Genomic DNA, 23,987 nt, shown 5'->3' on the forward strand with positions numbered 1-23,987 from the left:
TTGAATAATCAGACATCGGTTTGTGCCTGATGGGCTGAATAGCTCTGTAGCTATGGATGTGCTTGTGTTCTTAGAGTGGAGCTGCTGACTGGCTTATTTTATTTCCCTCCACAGTGCAAGGAAACTGTATGGCTAACAAGGGGCGCTATGAAGACGCGGTGGGATTCTTTACAGAAGCAATTAAATATGATCCAAAGGAATATAGGTAACAGCCTCTGCCAACGTTGCCAGCGTCTGGTTGAGAGAGGGTGGGGAGGAAGTGATGTGGGCACTTGTTCACCATGTTACTGTCTGTCACTACAGGAAGCTTGTAAGAAGAATGAAAGCACTTGCATTTATATAGTGCCTTTCGCAACCTCAGGACATCTCAAAAGTGAAGTACTTTTGAAGTGTAGTCACTGTTGTAGGAAATATGGCAGCCAGTTTGCACACAACAAACTCCCACAAGGTGTTAATGACTAGATAATCTGTTGTAGTGATGTTAGTTGAGGGGTAAATATTGGCCAGTTCACTAGGAGAACTTCCCTCTTCCTCTTGAAATAGTGCCGTGGAATCTTTTACATCCACCTGACAGGGCAGCAGCTTAATACTTCACTGAAGTATCAGTCTATATACATCCCATGACCTTGGGACTCCGATGAAAATGTTGCCACTGAGCCAAGGATGATGCCTGTTACTGTAATCCAATCAGTATAATTTGAGTTCAAGAAATTTTTGTTCTGTTTCAGTGGTGATTGTATCGCCTTTTTCATATTTCCTCTATCAGATAAATCACAACATGCAGCATCAAATAATGGAACTTAATTGAATCCAACCCTTCCAAATGTCAGTATATATGGGAATACTTGAGGTTGGGGCTGATGCACATTATTGTCATAATGTCAAGAGAAATTTAGCAATCTCTATCTAACCCTGTGCTGTACCTGCCCTGGGAGTGTTTGACGGGACAGTGTAGAGGGAGCCTTAGTCTGTATCTACCGGTGCTGTACCTGCTCTGTGAGTGTTTGACACATCATTCTATAATTTTTGGTTTGAATTTCATTCTTCCACAGGCTGTTTGGAAACCGTTCCTACTGCTATGAGAGACTGCAGCAGTACAGTCGGGCACTGAGTGATGCTCAGATAGCACTGAGCCTGAACCCCTCCTGGCCAAAGGGATATTTCAGGAAAGCCAGAGCATTAGCTGGAGTTAAGGTATCTTTTTAATCTTGGTTTTGCTCTGAACCTTTTGTTTGTAACAGAATACTTGGGGCTAATTCTGATCATTAGGGTTTTGGTTACTGCTGCTTCATTACTGTTTGAGGCTTTTTACCCCTGCCATTGAGGATATTTGCCCTCTCCTGCTTCCCACATAAGTCCCTTGCCCACTGCGTGATTGTGGCTGTGAACCTGCACTCTACTGTTCTTTGCTTCATTAGATCAGTCCGCTGTTCCTGGTTCCCTATTTAAAACTGGGCCCTTGTTACTGGCCAGATCAAGTATTGGAAACCTGTGGTTACCGAGGAAGGAATCTGGAGACCCAGGATCTCCAGTTGCTCGTAGTCTTTGGTGTTGTGCCAGATCATGTTCTCCTCAACTGCCCTCAAATGCCTTCAGCGAATTGGTTGTGGAAGACATTTGGTGCACCAAATTCTTCAGATGTGGGTGCTAATGGCAGGTCATTATTTATTGCCCATCCCTCATTGGGAGGGGCCAAGGGTATTTATTGCTCGTCCCCAGTTGCCCTGAAGGCATTACAGATCAATCTTGTGGGACTGAAGTTACGTGTAGATCAGGGCAGGTAGCTATGGCAGGTTCACTTCCCTGAAGGACATTAATAAACCAGTTGGCTTTTTTTGTGACAATCCAACAGCCTCACGGTCACTTTCCCAGGTGCCAGTCCACAAATTACCGCATTTACGGAAAAGTTTACAACTTTTCTTTGTGGGGTTTGAACTCAAGACCTCTGGGTTGCTGGTCTAGTACCAGGTCCACCACACTGCCACATCCAGAAACTTGCAACACAGAGGCTTCATCTCGTCCATCAACCCTTGCCACCTGATGAGTGGGAAATTCCCTGTGCTGATACAAGCATCGTATCTTTTTTTTTACAACTAAGTTTTATCCCAGTATAACCTCAGGCCTTTCCTTTCATGTGCAGAAATATATAGGAGCCATAGAGGCTTTTCAGGAGGTGTTAAGAATCGATAGTTCCTGTAAGGATGCTGAATGGGAGCTGCTTCAAGTACAGATGCAACTATTGATGGTGAGTGATATAGAGTAACCTTATGTAATGCGAGAGGCCATGAGTGCAGGTGTATGGTTAAGTAGAGCCTATGGGATTAAAGGACAATGGTAACTTGGATACAAAATTGGCTAAGGGATAGAAAGCAGAGAGTGGTAGTAAATGGTTGTTTTCAGAATGGAGAGAAGTGCTGTTCCTCAGATGTAGGTATTAGCACCACTGCTGTTTTTGATTTATTAATGACCTGGATTCGGGTAAATAGGGCATCATTTCAAAGTTTGCCGATGATGCAAAACTCAGAATTGTGGCTAGCAGTAAGGAGGACAGTGACTTCAGGAGGGCATAGACTGGTGAAATGGGCAGTCACATGACAGACGAAATTGAATAGAGTAGTGTGAGGTGATGCATTTTGTTCGGAAGAATGAGGAGACTGGGTATAGGTGAACATATACAAATCTTTGAAGATGGCAGGACAAGTTGACAAGGTTGTGAAAGCATATGAGATCCTTAGCTTCATTGATAGGGTAGAGAGTACAGAAGCAAGGAAGTAATGCTGTACCTTTTATAACATATAGGTTTTGTTGTATTCAATTCTAGGGGTCTCACTTTTGGAAAGATGTCAAGGCCATAGAGAGGGTACAGAAGAGATTTACTAGAATGGTACCAGGGATGAGGGACTTGGTTACAAGAATAGATTGGAGAAGCTGGGAATATTCTACTTAGAGCAGAGAATGAAAAGAGGAGATTTGGTAGAGGTGTTCAAATCGTGAATGGTTTTGATGAGTAAATAAGGAGAAGCTGTTTCCAATGGCAGATGAGTCGGTAACCAGAGGGCACAGAGTTACGGTGATTGGGAAAAGAGCTAAAGCAACACGAGAACACATTTTATTTACAGAACGAGGTGTGATCTGGATGTCGGAAAGGGTGTTGCAACCAGGTTCAATAGTGACATTCCAAAGAGAATTGGATGAATACTTCAAGAGAAAGATACTCAGATTTTATAAAGTCATGGAGGAAGGTGGGGGGGCAGTGAGTAGGGGTGATGAATTGGGGGGGCAGTGAGAAGGGGTGATGAATTGGGGGGTTAGTGAGTAGGGGTGATGAATTGGGGGGTTAGTGAGTAGGGGTGATGAATTGGGGGGGCAGTGAGTGTGGGTGTAGAATGGGGGGGGAGCATGAGTGTGGGTGTAGAATGGGGGGGCAGTGAGTGTGGGTGTAGAATGGGGGGGGCAGTGAGTGTGGGTGTAGAATGGGGGGGGCAGTGAGTGTGGGTGTAGAATGGGGGGGGCAGTGAGTGTGGGTGTAGAATGGGGGGGGCAGTGAGTGTGGGTGTAGAATGGGGGGGCAGTGAGTGTGGGTGTAGAATGGGGGGCAGTGAGTGTGGGTGTAGAATGGGGGGGCTTTGAGTGTGGGTGTAGAATGGGGGGGCAGAGAGTGTGGGTGTAGAATGGGGGGGCAGTGAGTGTGGGTGTAGAATGGGGGGGGGCAGTGAGTGTGGGTGTAGAATGGGGGGGCAGTGAGTGTGGGTGTAGAATGGGGGGGGCAGTGAGTGTGGGTGTAGAATGGGGGGGGCAGTGAGTGTGGGTGTAGAATGGGGGGGGCAGTGAGTGTGGGTGTAGAATGGGGGGGGCAGTGAGTAATTTTGAAAGCTAATAGAATGTTATCATTTTATCGCAAGGTTATGCTTCAGCAATACAGGGCATTGGTGAGACCACATCTTGAATACTGTGTACAGTACTGGTCTCCATATTTAAGGAAGGATGTAAATGCATTGGAAGCAGTTCCGAGGAGGTTTACTAGACTAATATCTGGAATGGGTGGGCTGTCTTATGAGGAAAAATTGGATAGGCTAGCCTTGTAACCGCTGGAATTTAGAAGAGTAAGAGGCGACTTGATTGAAACATATAAGATTCTGAGGGGTCTTGACAGGGTGGATGTGGAAAGGATGTTTCCCCTTGTGGGAAAATCTGGATCTAGGGGGCACTATTTAAAAATTAGACGTTGCCCATTTAAAACAGATGAGAAATCTTGGCTCTCAGAGGGTCGTGAGTCTTTGGAACTCTCTTCCTCATAACGCAGTGGAAGCAAAGTCTTTGAATATTGTTGAGGCAGAGGTGGATAGATTCTTGATAAGCATGGAGGTGCAAGGTTATTGGGGGTAGGCGGGAATGTGGATTTGAGATTACAATCAGATCAGCCATGATCTTGTTGAATGGTGGAGCAGGCTCGAGGGGCCGAGTGGCCTCCAGCTGCTCCTAATTTGTATGTTCATCACTGAATGAGCTGTGTGGGACTGAACTTTAAGCTGTGAATCCTGAGCTCCACCCTTCCCCTTTAATGGTGAAACCTGCTGTGTTTTTTGAATTCGCAGGAGCGGGGTTTTACTCAGCAGGAATGTGAAGAGTCTCTAACTAAATATGGGAGCTTAGAACAAGTACTGTCGTCCTCAGGTGAGAGCTTTGCTTGTGTTTTTTTTAACCTGTCTCTCTGCCTGGCCCCCTCTATCAGCAACAACTTGTATTATATAGCATGCCCCAAGACGCTTCAAAAGAATGTTTTCAAATAGGCTGCGTTTGCTGACAACGCAACCACTAGGTGGCGCAGTACTTGCACATGCACAAATTCAGGCTCTTCAACTGGGACGTCAGTGTCTGCGACGTTCAGGCAGCTGCCAGGATTAAAGATGGCGCTGCTCAATTTATCACAGGAAATGTTTATGGCTGGATCGTTCTAGCAAACTAACTTTACATCATGTTAATGCTGCGCGATGACGTCATCCCGCTCACGCGCCACTTAGTCATGGCAAGATGAGATGAGGGAAGCGGCGTGGCCTAGAGTTAGCGGCTGGAGGGGAGTGGGGGAAAGCAGGGAGCGAGCGGGGTGGCGCGAAGCGCGCAACAGTTGACCAGGGGAATGGGGGGGGTTGGGGAGCAGCGAAGTCTGGTGTGAGCGGCTGAGGGGAGGAAGAGTCAAGGCCTGCAGTGAGTTGCTGAGGGAGGTGGGGGGAGAGCGGCAAGTGGGGCAGGAGCGAGTGGGGGGGCTCGAGCTCTAGCCTCAAAGTCTCCCATTCAGCAGCTTCCTCCTGCCGAGTTCGGGGCTGGATATCTGATGGTGCGTTATCGCGCATGCGCGAAGATGGACCAGGCACGGATACATTATGACGTTAACGCTGCGCGATGGCGGCGTCCTGTGCACGCGCCGCTTAGTCCTGGCAAGATGTAGCTGCGCATGTGCTTGCACTTCTGCCGCACTCTGATGATGTCAGCGTGTTGCTGCGTTGTCAGAAATCACTTTGTTTCAAATAAGATAGGTTTTAAGGAGTGTCTTGAAGGTGGTGAATGAGGTACAGAAGTATTGAGGTTTAGGGAGTTTAGAATCTTTGCAGCTGAAGGCTCAGCTGCCAATTATGGCGTGATTAAAATAGGGATGCTCAGGAGCTCAGATTGAAAGAGTGAGGCCATGCAGGGATTTCAAAACAAGGGTGAGAATTTCAAAATAGAGTCTTAACCAGGAGCCAGTGTATGTCCCTGAGCAGTAGGAGTTAGGATATGGAGGCAGTGGAGGTTGTAGTGAGCTGCCTTCTTGAATACACCTGAATGAATGACTTGCTAGGCAAATTCAGAGGGCAGCTAAGAGTCAACCACATTGATCTGTTGTTGCATTTGACCACACCAGGTAAGGATGACATTCCTTCCCCAAAGGACATCAGTGACCTACATGGTCTTTGCGACAATCTGGTAGTTTCATAGTCACCGGTGCAGGTGCTAGCTTTTTTATTCCAGATTTTATTTAACTAATTGAATTTAAATTGCCCTGCAACCATGTGGTAGAAATGTAGATATATACATTTCCAGGCTATTTGCAGAGCTTGATCAGGGAAAATGGATGCTGAACCAAGGAGGGAGGGAGGGTGACCAAAAGCTTGGTCAGAGATCTGAGTCTTGGGTTTACGAAAGGGAAATCATGCTTAACAAATCTACTGGAGTTTTTTGAGGATGTAACTAGTAGAATAGATAAGGGAGAACAAGTGGATGTGGTGTATTTGGATTTTCAGAAGGCTTTTGTTAAGGTCCCACATTAGAGGGTAGTGTGCAAAATTAAAGCACATGGGATTGGAGGTAATATGGATAGATATGAGAATTGGTTGATAGACAGGAAACATAGAGTAGGAATAAATGGGTCTTTTTCCACGTGGCAGGCAGTGACTAGTGGGGTACTGCAGGGACCAGTGCTTGAGCCCCAGCTATTCACAATATATATTAATGACTTTGGTGAGGGAACTAAATGCAACATTTCCAAGTTTGCAGACGACACAAAGGTGGGTGGGGGGGGAGGAATGTGAGCTGTGAGGAGGATGCAAAGAGCTTCCAATGTGATTTGGACCAGTTGGGTGAGTGGGCAAATGCATGTCAGATGCAGTATAATGTGGATAAATGTGAGGTTATTCACTTTGGTTGTAAAAACAGAAAGGCAGATTATTATCTGAATGGTGATAGATTGGGAAAGGGGGAGGTGCAACGAGACCTGGGTGTCCTTGTACACCAGTCGCTGAAAGCAAGCATTCAGGTGCAGCAAGCAGTTAGGAAGGCGAATGGTATGTTGGCCTTCATTGTGAGAAGATTTAAGAACAGGAGCAAGGAAGTCTTACTGCAATTATACAGGGCCTTGGTGAGAACACATCTGGAGTATTGTGTGTAGTTTTGGTCTCCTTATCTGAGGAATGATCTTCTTGCCATGGAGGGAGTGCAAAGAAGATTTACTAGGCTGATTCCTGGGATGGCAGGATTGATGTATGAAGAGAGATTGGGTCAACTAGGCCTATATTCACTAGAGTTTAGAAGAATGGGAGGAGATCTCATAGAAACCTATAAAATTCTAAGAGGACTAGACAGGTTAGATGCAGGGAGGATGTTCCCGATGGCTGGGGAGTCCAGAACCAGGGGTCACAGTCTCAGGATATGGGGTCTGTCATTTAGAACTGAGTTGAGAAATTTCTTCACTCAGAGGGTGGTGAACCTGTGGAATTCTCTACCGCAGAAGGCAGTGGAGGCCAAGTCATTAAATATATTCAAGAAGGAGATAGATATATTTCTTAATACCAAAGTGATCAAGGGATATGGGGAGAAAGCGGGAACAGGGTACTGAATTGGATGGTCAGCCATGATCAATTTTGAATGGCGGAGCAGGCCTGTAGGGCTGAATGGCCTACTCCTGCTCCGATTTTCTATGTTTCTATGTTTCTCTGTTTCTCTGTTTGAGTGTCATAGAGAAGGGGTGTTGAGGTGGAGGTTCAGGACAGGAATTCCAGAACCTCTGATGGTGGTGCAAAGAGGGGCCTGAGTTAGTCCTGGTGGGGTGGGAGGGTGCAATTGTCAGGCTGGAGTGGTTTACAGAGTGAGGGAGAGACCAAATGATGAGGGATTTCAATACGCGAATCATCATTTTAAATAATCTTCCCACCCCACAATTGACATGATTCAACTGAGCAGAATGTGAGCTCGAGTCTGTTTCCATTCCCTGCACAATGCAGGAGCGGCGCAGTGGTTAGCACTACAGCCTCACAGCTCCAGCGACCCGGGTTCAGTTCTGGGTACTGCCTGTACGGAGTTTGCAAGTTCTCCTTATTTCCGCATCGGTTTTCTCCGGGTGCTCCAGTTTCCTCCCACAGCCAAAAGACTTGCGGGTTGATAGGTAAATTGGCCATTGCATAAATTGCCCCTAGTGCAGGTAGGTGGTAGGAGAATTGAGGGAAGGTGGGGATGTGAGAGGGAAAAAATGGGATTGGTATAAATGGGTGGTTGATGGTCAGCATGGACTCGTTGGGCAGAAGGGCCTGTTTCAGTGCTGTATCTTTCTATGACTCTATTATCATCCTCTGTTTAGTGGCACTGTTCTGTGTTTTCAGCCTCCCACTGAGCTGGGCCTGGTAGATTGTGTGTATCTGGTACCTGATCCCTGTCCAGTGACCCCAATCAGGCAGAGTTCTGGACTTAATGACTCACTGGAAGTAGTACGATTATTGACTTCAGGCGAGGACAAGCACAGGGTCCACTCAGCTCCAATGTCACGTTTTCCCCACCACACCCCAGGCCCCTGGTGGTTGAATCCCCTGTCAACACTCATTGGACATCCACGTGAACGATGGTGACGCTGGTTAACTGCTAAGACTGCCCGAGGCGGCATAGCCAGGGGATGAGGAGAGAAAACTGGCAACTAGGGCAAAAAAACCCCCAAAACAGTCCCATGGTCCCTGGCAGTGTGCTGCTTTACCACACTGGGCAATGTGAGCTGGGGCTGAGTTTCAGCAGGCTTTTTGCATCACGGCTCAGTCGAACTCGCCCTCCCAGGGCAGAAACACAAGTAGAGCAGCTCCATTAGTGTCACTGGATATTATAAAGTATTTCCAGCACAGAAGCTGGCCATCCAGCCCAGCTGGACCATGTCGGTGTATATCCTCCAGATGAGCATCTTCCCACCCTCTTCATCTAATCCCAACAATATATCCTTCTGTTCCTCCTTGTGTTTATCTAGCTTCCCCTTGACTGCATCTATCCTATTCGCATCAACCACTCCTGTGGCAGGGTTCCATATTCTCACCACTCTCTGGGTAAAAAATGTTCTTCTTAATTCCCTATTGGATTTATTAGTGACCATCTTGTATTTATGCGCCCTGGTTCTGGTCTTGAAGACCTCTATCAGGTCACCCCTCAGCCTTCTCTTTTCTGCCTGTTCAATCTTTCCTGATTGGTACCAAAGCTGAGAGGTTAAACCTTTCTCTTTTTTGCTACTTCTCCAGTGCTTCTATATTCTTTTCATAATGTGGAGACCGGAACTGTTCACAGTGCTCCATGTGTGGTCCAGCCAAGGTTCTATACAAGTTTAATATATTCTCTGCTTTTCAATTGTATTCCTCCAATATTGTATATTTTTTTAAATTCAATCATGGGATGTGGGCGTCGCTGGCCAGGCCAGCATTTATTGCCCATCCCTAATTGCCCTTGAGAAGGTGGTGGTGAGCTGCCTTCTTGAACCCTGCAATCCATGTGGGGTCGGTACACCCACAGTGCTGTTAGGAAGGGAGTTCCAGGATTTTGACCCAGCGACAATGAAGGAACGGCGATATAGTTCCAAGTCAGGAGGGTGTGTGACTTGGAGGGGAACTTGCAGGTGGTGGTGTTCCCATGCATATTGGAGTGACGAGATTTTTTGTGCTCAAGTCTTAGAGTGGGACTTGAACCAATAACCTTCTGAATCAGATGTGAATACTACCCACTAAACCACAGATGAAGCTGTGGTATTGCAGCAGCTCCCAATGATGCTGAGCTGTGGCACCATTTTCAGCTTGCTAAGGCAGGAGACCCATTGAACTCAAGCTGATTAATCTGTGCCTTTCTAAGTGACAGTTTATCCCATCTCTCAGAATTGATTCTAATAATTTGCCCATCACTATCGTCAGACTGACCGGCCTATAATTATTTGGCCTATCCCTCGCACCCTTTTTAAACAATGGTACAACGTTCGCAGACCTCCAATCCTCTGGTATCTCGCCTGTACCTAGTGAGGATTTGAGGATCATCCTCACAGCATCTGCTGTCTCCTGGCTTCCTTTAAGAGGCTGGGATACAATCCTGGTCCTGGTGATTTATCAACTTGCAAGGATGTCAGACCCTCAAGCACTTCCTCTCTCATTATGCTTCTCATATCTAATATTTCACACTCCCTTTTACTACAATGTCTGCATCATCCCTCTCCTTTGTGAGAACCTCATTAAGAACCCTGCCCACATCTTCTGCATCCACACATAAGTTTCCTTGTACATCTCTGATAGGCCCCACCCTTTCCTTAGTTATCCTCTTGCTCTTAATGTACTGATAAAATGTCTGTGGGTTTTCCTTGATTTTACCTGCCAATAATTTTTCATATCCTCTCTTTGCTTTTCTAATTTCCTTTACTTCACCCCTGCAATTTTTATACTCTTCCAGGCTTTCTAAAGTATTAAGTTTTTTGTGACCATCATAAGCTTTCTTTTTTGCTTTATCTTACCCTGTATGCTTCTAGATAACCAGGGGGCTCTAGATTTGGCAGTACTTCCCTTTATCTTTGTGGGGACAGGTCTACACTGTGCCCGTAGAATCTTGCTTTTGAATGTACCATGTAAAAGAGGCCATTTTGCCCATCATAACCTTTTAACTCTGCAAGCTGTTTCTGAGCAGTAATTGTTGAAAGTACTGCAGCCTTTGTGAAGAGTTTTATTTTTTTGCTCTGACTCTAATCTCTTCCACCTTTGCTTCAGCTCAGAAACCCCGAAACAGCCATATTAACACAAGCATATGTGTATCAGACGAAGATGACAAGGACTTTGTACGCGTGAAAAAATCCAAAAATAAACCTGCCCCGGTGTTAGTGCAAGCACAGCTGCAGCAACCAAGGTAAGTGCAGCAACTGCTGAGGGCACTATCAGTTATAATCACATGGGCAAGGGTATTAAGGGTTATGGAACCAAGGCAGATAAATGGACTTGAGATACAGATCAGCCGTGATCCCATTGAATGACAGAACAGGCTCAAGGGGCTGAATGGCCTCCCCCGTTCCTCGGTTCCAGTCACAGTTTAATCACTCTTCATGTGTTTCTAGAAAGTATTTTTAACCCTCTTTTACAGAGCAGAGACTAAGTGGTGCAGTTATAAATGCACAGGAAGGAGACGATTCAGCCTGCCATGCCTGCTATCCCCTTCTCGTTGCAGTTACCCACTCAAAACCCATTATCCTGCCCTTTCCCTGTTCCCCACAATATTTTTCTTCAAGTGTTAAATGCTTTAATTGCTTTGACTCTAGTGTCTTATGGTGAACAAAGAACAGTACAGCACAGGAACAGGCCATTCGGCCCTCCAAACCTGCGCCGATCTTGATGCCTGCCGAAACTAACACCATCTGCACTTCCGGGGCCCATATCCCTCTATTCCCTTCCTATTCATATATTTGTCAAGATGTCTCTTAAACGTCGCTATCGTATCTGCTTCCACCACCTCCCCTGACAGCAAGTTCCAGGCACTCACCACCCTCTGTGTAAAGAACTTGCCTCGTACATCCCTTCTGAACTTTGCCCCTTGCACCTTAAACCTATGTCCCCTAGTAACTGACTCTTCCACCCTGGGAAAAAGCTTCTGACTATCCACTCTGTCCATGCCGCTCATAACTTTGTAAACCTCTATCATGTTGCCCCTCCACCTCCGTCGTTCCAGTGAAAACAATCCGAGTTTTTCCAACCTTTCCTCATAGCTAATGCCCTCCAGACCAGGCAACATCCTGGTAAACCTCTTCTGTACCCTCTCCAAAGCCTCCACGTCCTTCTGGTAGTGTGGCGACCAGAATTACACGCAATATTCTAAGTGTGGCCTAACTAAGGTTCTGTACAGTCGCAACATGACTTGCCAATTTTTATACTCTATGCCCCAACCAATGAAGGCAAGCATGCCGTATGCCTTCTTGACTACCTTATCCACCTGCGTTGCCACTTTCAGTGACCTGTGGACCTGTATGCCCAGATCTCTCTGCCTGTCAATACTCCTAAGGGTTCTGTCATTTACTGTATACTTCCCACCTGCATTATACCTTCCAAAATGCATTACTTCACATTTGTCCGGATTAAACTCCATCTGCCATTTCTCCGCCCATGTCTCCAACCGATCTATATCCTGCTGTATCCTCTGACAATCCTCATCATTATCCGCAACTCCACCAACCTTTGTGTCGTCCGCAAACTTACTAATCAGACCAGCTACATTTTCCTCCAAATCATTTATATATACTACAAAGAGCAAAGGTCCCAGCACTGATCCCTGCGGAACACCACTAGTCACATCCCTCTATTCAGAAAAACACCCATCCACTGTTACCCTCTGTCTTCTGTGACCGAGCCAGTTCTGTATCCATCTTGCCAGCTCACCTCTGATTCCGTGTGACTTCACCTTTTGCACCAGTCTGCCATGCGGGATCTTGTCAAAGGCTTTACTAAAGTCCATATAGACAACATCCACCGCCCTTCCCTCATCAATTATCTTTGTCACTTCCTCAAAAAACTCAATCAAATTAGTAAGACACGAATGTTCCACATTCTAATAACACTGTGAAAACCTCCCCCTCCACACTTCGTGCATTAGTTCCAGGCTTGTCCCTTCATAGAACCATAGAAAAATTATGGCACAGAAGGAGGCCATTCAGCCCATCATGTCCATGCTGGCTGAAAAATCTAGCCGCCCAAACTAATCCCACCTTCCAGCACTCTGTGTGTAGCCTTACAGGGTACAGCACTTCAGTTGCATGTCCAGGTACCTTTTATGAGAATTGAGAGTTTCTGCCTTTGCCACTGTTCCTGGCAGTGAATTCCAGACACCCACCCCCGCTGGGTGAAAAAGATTTTCCTTATGTCCCCTCGAATCCTTCTACCAATCACCTCAAATCTGTGCCCCCTGGTAATTGACCTCTCCACTAGGAGAAACAGGTCCTTCCTGTCTGTCTCGGCCCCTCATAATTTTGATCATTTCAATTAAGTCACCTCTCAGCCTCTGTTCGAAGGAAAACAACCCTAGCCTATCCAATCTTTCGTCATAGCTGCAACTTTCGAGCCTTGGCAATATTCTTGTAAATCTCCTCTGTACTCTGTCCAGAGCAATTATGTCCTTCCTGTAATGTGGTGACCAGAATTGTACGCAATACTCCAGCTGTGGCCTAACCAGCGTTTTATATAGTTCCAGCATTACATCTCTGTTTTTGTATTCTGTACCTCGGCCAATAAAGGAAAGCATTCCATATGCCTTCACTCTATCTACCTGTCCTGCCACCTTCATGGACCTGTGGACATGCACTCCAAGGTCTCTCACTTCTTCTACTCTCAATATCTTCATGTTTATTGTGTATTCCCTTGCTTTATTTGCCCTCCCCAAATACATTACCTCACACTTTTCTGGATTGAATTCCATTTGTCATTCAGCGATGGTAATGCCATTGAATGTCAAAGGGAGATGGTTCGATTCTCTCTTATTTGAGGTGGTCATTGCCTGGCACTTGTGTGGTGCAAGTGCTACTTGCCACTTATCAGCCCAAGCCTGGATGTTGTCCAGGTCTTGCTGCATTTCAACACAAACACAGTATCTGAGGAGGCGCGAATGGTGCTGAACATTGTGCAATCATCAGCGAACATCCCCACTTCTGACCTTATGATTGAAGGAAGGTCATTGATGAAGCAGCTGAAGATGGTTGGACTTAGGACACTACCCTGAGGAACTCTTGCAGTGATGTCCTGGAGCTCAGATGATTGACCTCCAGCTACCATAGCCATCTTTCTTTGTGCTAGGTATGACTCCAACCAATGGAGAGTTTTCCCCCATGATGAGGTCAGGAGCTGAGTGGCCCTGACAGAACCCAAACTAGGCTGTGTATATTAGTGTTTTTAATTTCTCTCCCTGTGTTGTGTATATTAGTGTGTTTAATCTCTCTCCCTGTGTTGTGTATATTAGTGTTTTTAATCTCTCTCCCTGTGTTGTGTATATTAGTGTGTTTAATCTCTCTCCCTGTGTTGTGTATATTAGTGTTTTTAATCTCTCTCCCTGTGTTGTGTATATTAGTGTGTTTAATCTCTCTCCCTGTGTTGTGTATATTAGTGTTTTTAATCTCTCTGTTGTATATATTAGTGTTTAATCTCTCTCTCTTGTGTATATTAGTGATTTTAATCTCTCTCCCTGTGTTGTATATATTAGTGTTTTTAATCTCTCCCTGTGTTGTGTATATTAGTGATTTTAATCTCTCTCCCTGTGTTGTATATATTAATGTTTTTAATCTTTCTCCCTGTGTTGTGTATATTAGTGTTTTTAATCTCTCTGCCTGTGTTGTGTATATTAGTGTTTTTAATCTCTCTGTTGTATATATTAGTGTTTAATCTTTCTCTCTTGTGTATATTAGTGATTTTAATCTCTCTCCCTGTGTTGTATATATTAGTGTTTTTAATCTCTCTCCCTGTGTTGTGTATATTAGTGTTTTTAATCTCTCTCCCTGTGTTGTGTATATTAGTGTTTTTAATCTCTCTGTTGTATATATTAGTGTTTAATCTTTCTCTCTTGTGTATATTAGTGATTTTAATCTCTCTCCCTGTGTTGTATATATTAATGTTTTTAATCTTTCTCCCTGTGTTGTGTATATTAGTGTTTTTAATCTCTCTCCCTGTGTTGTGTATATTAGTGATTTTAATCTCTCTCCCTGTGTTGTGTATATTAGTGATTTTAATCTCTCTCCCTGTGTTGTGTATATTCGTGATTTTAATCTCTCTCCCTGTGTTGTGTATATTAGTGATTTTAATCTCTCTCCCTGTGTTGTATATATTAATGTTTTTAATCTTTCTCCCTGTGTTGTGTATATTAGTGTTTTTAATCTCTCTCCCTGTGTTGTGTATATTAGTGTTTTTAATCTCTCTGTTGTGTATATTAGTGATTTTAATCTCTCTCCCTGTGTTGTGTATATTAGTGATTTTAATCTCTCTCCCTGTGTTGTGTATATTAGTGATTTTAATCTCTCTCCCTGTGTTGTGTATATTGGTGTTTTTAATCTCTCTCCCTGTGTTGTGTATATTAATGCGTTAATCTCTCTCGTGTATATTAGTGTTTTTAATCTTTCTCTCTGTGTTGTGTATATTCGTGTTTTTAATCTCTCTCTCGTGTATATTAGTGTTTTTAATCTCTCTCCCTGTGTTGTGTATATTAGTGTTTTTAATCTCTCTCCCTGTGTTGTGTATATTAGTGTTTTTAATCTCTGTTGTGTATATTAATGCGTTAATCTCTATCTTGTGTATATTAGTGTGTTTAATCTCTCTCCCTGTGTTTTGTATATTAGTGTTTTTAACCTCTGTTGTTATTAATGCCTTAATCTCTCTCTTGTGTATATTAGTGTGTTTAATCTCTCTCCCTGTGTTGTGTATATTAGTGTTTTTATTCTCTCCCTGTGTTTTGTATATTAGTGTTTTTAATCTCTCTCTCTGTGTTGTGTATATTAATGCGTTAATCTCTCGTGTATATTAGTGTGTTTAATCTCTCTTGTGTATATTAGTGTGTTTAATCTCTCTCCCTGTGTTGTGTATATTAGTGTGTTTAATCTCTCTCCCTGTGTTGTGTATATTAGTGTGTTTAATCTCTCTCCCTGTGTTGTGTATATTAGTGTGTTTAATCTCTCTCCCTGTGTTGTGTATATTAGTGTGTTTAATCTCTCTCCCTGTGTTGTGTATATTAGTGTGTTTAATATCTCTCCCAGTGTTTTTAATATCTCTCCCTGTGTTGAGTTTAGTTTAGAGATACAGCACTGAAACAGGCCCTTCGGCCCATTGAGTCTGTGCTGACCATCAACCACCCATTTATACTAATCCTACACTAATCCCATATTCCTACCACATCCCCACCTGTCCCTATATATTTCCCTACCACCTACCTCTACTAGGGGCAATTTATAATGGCCAATTTACCGACCAACCTGCAAGTCTTTTGGCTTGTGGGAGGAAACTGGAGCACCCGGAGGAAACCCACCCAGACACAGGGAGAACTTGCAAACTCCACACAGGCAGTACCCAGAATTGAACCCGGGTCCCTGGAGCTGTGAGGCTGCGGTGCTAACCACTGCGCCACTGTGCACCGCCCTCCCTCTCTCTCTTGTGTATATTAGTGTTTTTAATCTCTCTCCCTGTGTTAGAACAAAGAACAAAGAAAATTACAGCACAGGAACAGGCCCTTTGGCCCTCCAAGCCTACGCTGATCCAAATCCTCTATCTAAACCTGTCGCCTATTTTCTAAGGGTCTGTATCTCTTTACTTCCTGCCCATTCATGTATCTGTCTAGATACATCTTAAAAGACGCTATCGTGCCCGCGTCTACCAACTCCGCTGGCAATGTGTTCCAGGCACCCACCACCCTCTGCGTAAAGAACTTTCCACGCATATCCCCCCTAAACTTTTCCCCTTTCACTTTGAACTCGTGTCCCCTTGTAATTGAATCCCCCACTCTGGGAAAAAGCTTCTTGCTATCCACCTCTCATGATTTTGTACACCTCAATCAGGTCCCCCCTCAACCTCCGTCTTTCTAATGAAAATAATCCTAATCTACTCAACCTCTCTTCATAGCTAGCGCCCTCCATACCAGGCAACATCCTGGTGAACCTCCTCTGCACCCTCTCCAAAGCATCCACATCCTTTTGGTAATGTGGCGACCAGAACTGCACGCAGTATTCCAAATGTGGCTGAACCAAAGTCCTATACAACTGTAACATGACCTGCCAACTCTTGTATCAATACCCCGTCCGATGAAGGAAAGCATGCCGTAAGCCTTCTGGACCACTCTATTGACCTGCGTTGCCACCTTCAGGGAACAATGGACCTGAACACCCAAATCTCTCTGTACATCAATTTTCCCCAGGACTTTTCCATTTACTGTATAGTTCACTCTTGAATTGGATCTTCCAAAAAGCATCACCTCACATTTGCCCTGATTGAACTCCATCTGCCATTTCTCTGCCCAACTCTCCAGTCTATCGATATTCTGCTGTATTCTCTGACAGTCCCCTTCAGTATCTGCTACTCCACCAATCTTAGTGTCATCTGCAAACTTGTTAATCAGACCACCTACACTTTCCTCCAAATCATTTATGTATATCACAAACAACAGTGGTCCCAGCACGGATCCCTGTGGAACACCACTGGTCACACGTCTCCATGTGTTGTGTATATTAGCGTTTTTAAGCTCTCTGTGTTGTGTATATTAATGCGTTAATCTCTCTCTCTCTCTTGTGTGTATTAGTGTTTAATCTCTCTCTCTTTGTTGTGTATATTGTGTTTAATTTCTGTTGTGTATATTTATTTGTGTTTTTTATTTCTTTCTCGTATTTTTTTTAGTGTTTTTCATCTCTCTCTTGTGTATATTAGTGTTTTTCATCTCTCTCTCGTGTATATTAGTGTTTTACATCTCTCTCTTTCTTGTGTATATTAGTGTTTTTAATATCTCTCCTTGTGTTGTGTATATTAGTGTTTTTAATCTCTCTCCCTGTGTTGTATATATTAGTGTTTTGAATCTCTCTCCGTGTTGTGTATATTAGTGTGTTTAATCTCTGTCCATGTTCTGTATGTTAGTGTTTTTAATCTCTTTCCTTGTGTTGTGTATATTAGTGTTTTTAATCTCTCTCCCTGTGTTGTATGTATTAGTGTTTTTAATCTCTCTCTCTCTGTGTTGTGTATATTAATGCGTTTAATCTCTCTTTTGTATATTAGTGTGTTTAATCTCTCTCCTTGTGTTGTGTATAATCTCTCTGTTCTGTATATTAGTGTTTTTCATCTCTCTCCCTGTGTTGTGTATAGAAACATAGGAAATAAGAGCGGGAGTAGGCCATTTGGCCCTTCGAGCATGCTCTGCCAGTCATTATGATCATGGCTGATCATCCAGCTCAGTAACCTGTTCCGGCTTTCGCCCCGTACCCTTATGTTCCATTTAGATCCAAGATCTATATCCTAACTCCTTTTTGTAAACATTCAATGTTTTGGCCTCAACCTCTTTCTGTGGTAGTGAATTCCACAAGCTGACCACTCTCTGGGTGAAGAAATTTCTCCTCATCTCAGTCCTGAAAGGTTTACCTTGTATCCTTAGACTATGACCCCTGGTTCTACACTCCCCCACCATCGGGAACATCCTTCCTGCATCTACCCCGTCAAGTCCTGTTGGAATTTTATAGGTTTCTATGAGATCCGCCCTCGTTCTTCTGAACCCCAGCGAATATGATCCTAACCGACTCAATCTCTCCTTATACGTCAGTCCCGCCATCCCAGGAAGCAGTCTGGTGAACCTTCACTGCACTCCCTCTATAGCAAGCTCATCCTTCCTCAGATGAGACCAAAACTGCACACAATATTCCAGGTGTGGCCTCACCAAGGCCCTGTATAATTGCTGCAAGACATCCCTGCTCCTGTACTCTAATCCTCTCGCTATGAAGGCCAATGTACCAATTGCCTTTTTTACTGCTTGTTGCACCTTCATGCTTACCTTCAGTGACTGGTGTACGAGAACACCCAGGTCTCGCTGCATATTCCCCTCTCAGTTTATCGCCATTCAGATAATCTGCCTTCCTGTTTTTGCTATCAAATTGGATAACCTCACATTTATCCACATTGTACTGCATCTGCCATGCATTAACCCACTCACTCAACTTGTCCAAATCACCCTGAAGCCTCTCTGCATCCTCCTCACAACTCACCCTCCCACCCAGTTTTGTGTCATCTGCAAATTTGGAGATATTACATTTAGTTCCCTCATCCAAATCATTAATATATATTGTGAATAGCTGGAGGTCCTAGCACCGATCCCAGCAGTACCCCACTAGTCACTGCCTGCCATTCGGAAAAAGACCCGTTTAGCCCTACTCTTTGTTTCCTGTCCGCCAGCCAATTTTCTATCCATTGCAATACACTACCCCCAATCCCATGCGCTTTAATTTTACATGCTTATCTCTTATGTGGGACTTTGTCGAAAGCCTTCTGAAAGTCCAAATAAACCACATCCACTGGCTCCCCCTCATCAACTCTACTAGTTACATCCTCGAAGAATTCTAGTAGATTTGTCAAGAATTATTTCCCTTTCGTAAATCCATGCTGACTCTGTCCGATTCTACCACTGTTCTCCAAGTGCTCTGCTATAAAATCTGTGATAATGGACTCTAGAATTTTCCCCACTACCGACGTCAGGCTGACTGGTCTATAATTCCCTGCTTTCTCTCTACCCCCCTTTTTAAATAGTGGGGTTACATTAGCTACCCTCCAATCTGTAGGAACTGTTCCAGTCTCTCTCGCTGTGTTGTGTATATTAGTGTGTTTAGTTTCTCTCCCTGTGTTGTGTATATTAATGTGTTTAGTCTCTCTCCCTGTGTTGTATATATTAGTGTGTTTGAAATCTCTGTCTTTGTTTTGTTGCTCACTGTCCATGTCGGGTTTCTTCGTGTTTGGATTGTAATGATGGAAAATGTGTGTTTTTCAGGGAATTGTTTCCGATCTGGATTGGAAACGTAACCACTCGTGTTACGGAAGAAGCATTGCGCACATTGTTTGAAACGTGAGTCACTTAATTAAATGTCCAAGGCGACAGATTCCCTGAGGCAGTAGGTGAGGCTGGTATCTTGCAACGGGTTTGCAAGGGTGTTAGTGCCACAACCGATCTTTAAATCCAGCCCCTGTGTGATATCATCATCCAGTTTCAGGGTGGGGAGGGGCATTGTGCTAGATTGCTAGATTCCAGCTCAGCAGACTTGGTGCTCCACCTTGGGAAAGGACTCTTGGAAAACATCCAGGGACTCCCTGCACAAGCTTGATGTTGGGTGAAGCAGCAGCAAAGAGCCCAGACCTTTCCTCTGCACTGGTGCATAAGGGGTGGAATTGGCAGCTTAGGAAAAGAGTTGCTTTTGTCAGGCCTTCCTCCTTTGGCAGAGGTTGTAAACTATCCTGACTGGACTGGGATTTGGGCCGCCTGGTTAATTTGCTGAGTTTGAAGCTTTGTTGGATAAGAGTGCCTGTTGGACAGTATGTCCACTGCTGTGAGAAGCCACTTCCCTCTGCGGAAGAGCTGTGGAACTGCCTCCTTCCTCTATTCCCCTTTCCAAAGAGTCACATTTATATTCCTGGGCAGGAGGCCTACCCCTTGCCTCAGTCTGTGTTTAACTGGTTGGAACTTGAGCCAGGATTTGCTGAAAATTCCTTTCCTTGTGTTGCCGCTGCAGTGTTGGAACCATACACAGCATCAGAATGCTTCAAGATCGCTTTTGTGCCTTTATTAACTTCACGACCAAACAAGGAGCAGAGCGTGCCATTGCGGAGTTACAGGTACTGGAACGTACAGACTATTTTTGTTAGAGACACAATGAGGACTGTGCTCCTGCTCTTCATTCCTGTACCAGATGTTTTGAGAAAACCCCAAGGTTTACTTTCCAAGGCTATGCACAATGGAGATGAAAAATGTGTTTAAGAAAAAGCAGTGTCTTCTCCCCTCTAGAGTGAATTAAAATGTTCTGATACAGGTTTCCTCACCACTAGTGGGAGCTCGAGCAATGTCGAATGCACAGGAGAGGCAAAGACCTTTGTGAAGTGTATGGGCACTCGCAGGTACCACTCTCCAGTAGGAGAGATCGTCTCTGCCTCATTACTGTACTTGCCTCTTCCTACTCGTTCTCCATGCTATTCTGGATTGTGTGGCCACAGAAAGCTCGAGACCATGGAGCAGTCAATCTAGTTATTAACATGATATTTCTCCGAAACCGCAGTGATTTATGGGGCAGCTCCATACAGAGAGGGCAATTAGGTTATAGTGGGTGGGAAGGCAGGAGGGGTTTGGCGGGAGACTGGAGGGTGGGGGGAGAGGGGTTTGGTTGGAGGGCGGGGAAGGATCAGCGGGAAACTGGAGGGCAAGGATGGACCAGCGGGAGGGCTGGGAAGGATCGGCGGGAGGGCTGGGAAGGATCGGCGGGAGGGATCGGCGGGAGGGCTGGGAAGGATCGGCGGGAGGGCTGGGAAGGATCGGCGGGAGGGCTGGGAAGGATCGGCGGGAGGGCTGGGAAGGATCGGCGGGAGGGCTGGGAAGGATCGGCGGGAGGGCTGGGAAGGATCGGCGGGAGGTTGGAGGGCGGGGAAGGATCGGTTGGAGGGCGGGGAAGGATCGGAGGGAGGTCGTGATCCACATTGGTACCAACGATACAGCAAGAAAGGAGGGATAGGCTCCTGCAAGCTGAGTTTAGGGAGTTAGGAAAGAGATAAGCAAGCAGGACCACAAGGGTAATAATCTCCGGATTACTCCTAAAACCATGTGGTAGTGAGTATAGTACTAGGCAAATACACCAGATGAATGTGTAGCTGGAGAGATGGTATAGGAGGGAAGGCTTTAGATTTCTGGGGCATTGGGTCTGTTTCTGGGGAAGGTGGGACCTATACAAGCGGACGGTCTGCACCTGAACAGGACTGGGGCAAACATCCTTGCAGGAAGGTTTGTTCGTGCTGTTGGGGATGGTTTAAACCAGATTAGCAGAGTGATGGGAACCTGAGTGCAGTCTTAGATAGGACAATTTCAGGGCATGGAACAAGCGGCAGAAAATGAACAAAATTAGCAAGTGACTTTGAAATGACAGAAGAAGCAAAGGTTAAAAAGCGTGCAACATAGGAATTTGGCAGTGTTAAAGGGTGTTTATTTAAATGCAAGGAATATAGTAAATAAAGAGACATCTTGACAAATACATGAATAGGAAGGGAATAGAGGGATATGGGCCCCGGAAGTGCAGAAGGTGTTAGTTTCGGCAGGCATCAAGATCGGCGCAGGCTTGGAGGGCCGAATGGCCTGTTCCTGTGCTGTACTGTTCTTTGTTCTTTGAGTTGAAGGCACAGATAGACACATGGCAACACAGTATCATTGCTTTAATGGAAACTTGGCTTAAAGAGGGGCAAGAATGGCAGCTCAACATCCCTGGATATAGAGTTTTCAGGCGGAATAGAGAGGGGGATAAAAACAGAGGGTGTAGCATTATTAGTTAAGGAATCAATAACAGCTTTGAGGAGGGATCATATGCGAAATGAATCATCAAATGAGGCCATATGGGTTGAGCTCAGAAATATAATGGGGGCAGCCACATTACTGGGAGTGTACTATAGACCCCCAAATAGTGAGGGAGATCGAAGAACAAATATACAGGTAAATTTCTGAGTGCAAAATCTTTAGGGCAATAATAGTTGGGGATTTCAACTACCCCAATATCAAAAGGGATACAAACAGTGTGGAGGACACAGAGGGAGGGGACAAAATTCTTGAACTGTTTTCAAGAGAACCTTTTCAGCCAGCACCTAACAAGCCCAACGAGAGGGGGCGCAATTCTAGATTTAGTCTTTGGTAATGAAGCTGGGCAAGTGAATGAAGTAACAGTGGGTGACCATTTTGGAGACAGTGACCATAGTACAGTTCGTTTTAGCATAATCATGGAAAAAGAGATTAATAAAACAGGAGCTAAAGTTCCAAATTGGGGGAAGGAAAATTTTACGAAACTGAGAAGTGACCCGGCGATAGTTAGGATACAGCTACTTGAAGGAAAATCAGTGGCAAACCAGTGGCAGACATTCAAGAGCGAGATAACGGGCACAGTGTAGGCATGTCCCCACAAAGATTAAGGGTGGTTTTACCAAATCTCGAGCCCCCTGTTAAAGGCCTGCTCAGGTCAGGAAAAAGGAACCCGACCGAACCACAGCGGACCCGAGCCTGACCCGGCCAGAGTCCCTCCGATTTAGCCCTGGGCCCGACCTGACCCCTCCCGAGTCGACTCGACCCGAGCCCGACCCGACCATCCGTTTACTTACCTTCCGGCTGGGAAGCTCCATGAAGCTGCAGCGCATGCGCGATGATGTCATAATGACATCACTCGCTCGCTGCGCAGACTCAGTTTTGTCCCGGGCTCCCAGCTCAGCTACGTTTTTTAATTTCAATACTTAACAGCAGAGCACTTACCCGACCCCCACACACAGAATCACAGAATAATACAGTGCAGAAGAGGCCCTTCAGCCCATCGAGGCTGCACCGATGCATTAAGACACCTGACCTGTCTACCTAATCCCATTTGCCAGCACTTGGCCCATAGCCTTGAATGTTATGACGTGCCAGTGCTCTTCCAGGTACTTATTAAAGGATGTGAGGCAACCCGCCTCTACCACCCTCCCAGGCAGGGCATTCCAGACCGTAACCACCCTCTGGGTAAAAAAGTTCTTCCTCAAATCCCCCTTAAACCTCCCGCCCCTCACCTTAAACTTGTGACCCCTCGTAACTGACCCTTCAACTAAGGGGAACAGCTGCTCCCTATCCACCCTGTCTATGCCCCTCATAATCTTGTACACCTCGATCAGGTCACCCCCCAGTCTTCTCTGCTCCAGCGAAAACAATCCAAGCCTATCCAACCTCTCTTCATAGCTTAAATGTTCCATCCCAGGCAACATCCTGGTGAATCGCCTCTGCACCCCCTCCAATACAATCACATCCTTCCTATAATGTGGTGACCAGAATTGCACACACTACTCCAGCTGTGGCCTTACCAAAGTTCTATACACCTCCAACATGACCTCCCTGCTTTTGTAATCTATGCCTCAATTGATAAAGGCAAGTGTCCCATATGCCTTTTTCACCACCCTATTAACCTGCCCTTCTGCCTTCAGAGATCTATGGACAAACACACCAAGGTCCCTTTGTTCCTCGGAACTTCCCAGTGTCCGGCCATTCATTGAATACTTCCGTGTCACGTTACTCCTTCCAAAGTGTATCACCTCATACTTTTCAGGGTTAAATTCCATCTGCCACTTTTCTGCCCATTTGACCATCCCGTCTATATCTTCCTGTAACCCAAGACACTCAACCTCACTGTTAACCACTCGGCCAATCTTTGTGTCATCCGCGAACTTACTGATCCTACCCCCCACATAGTCATCTATGTAGTTTGTATAAATGACAAACAAAAGGGGACCCAGCACAGATCCCTGTGGTACGCCACTGGACACTGGCTTCCAGTCACTAAAACAGCCGTCTGTCATCACTCTCTGTCTCCTACAGCTAAGCCAATTTTGAATCCACCTTATCAAGTTACCTTGTATCCCATGTGCATTTGCTTTCTTGATAAGTCTCCCATGTGGGACCTTGTCAAAGGTTTTGGGTCATCGGGTCCCGTTGGGTTCGGGTCGGGT

General features: G+C 45.2%; 1 protein-coding gene across 2 annotated transcripts in view; it reads left to right on the forward strand.

Annotated features, from left to right (window-relative positions):
- The window catches only part of LOC137367409 (tetratricopeptide repeat protein 31-like), a 77,398-nt gene that overhangs the window by 49,340 nt on the left and 4,071 nt on the right, over positions 1-23,987 (forward strand). For both annotated transcript variants that reach the window (XM_068028642.1, XM_068028643.1), the window contains exons 10-16: positions 115-205; positions 1,053-1,194; positions 2,141-2,245; positions 4,596-4,674; positions 10,518-10,653; positions 19,273-19,347; positions 20,009-20,111. In XM_068028642.1, the coding sequence (XP_067884743.1) occupies positions 115-205; positions 1,053-1,194; positions 2,141-2,245; positions 4,596-4,674; positions 10,518-10,653; positions 19,273-19,347; positions 20,009-20,111 (731 nt within the window). The remainder of the gene's footprint in view (positions 1-114; positions 206-1,052; positions 1,195-2,140; positions 2,246-4,595; positions 4,675-10,517; positions 10,654-19,272; positions 19,348-20,008; positions 20,112-23,987) is intronic.

This window comes from Heterodontus francisci, chromosome 1 (genome assembly GCF_036365525.1).
Source record: "Heterodontus francisci isolate sHetFra1 chromosome 1, sHetFra1.hap1, whole genome shotgun sequence".
Taxonomy (NCBI): Eukaryota; Metazoa; Chordata; class Chondrichthyes; order Heterodontiformes; family Heterodontidae; genus Heterodontus; species Heterodontus francisci.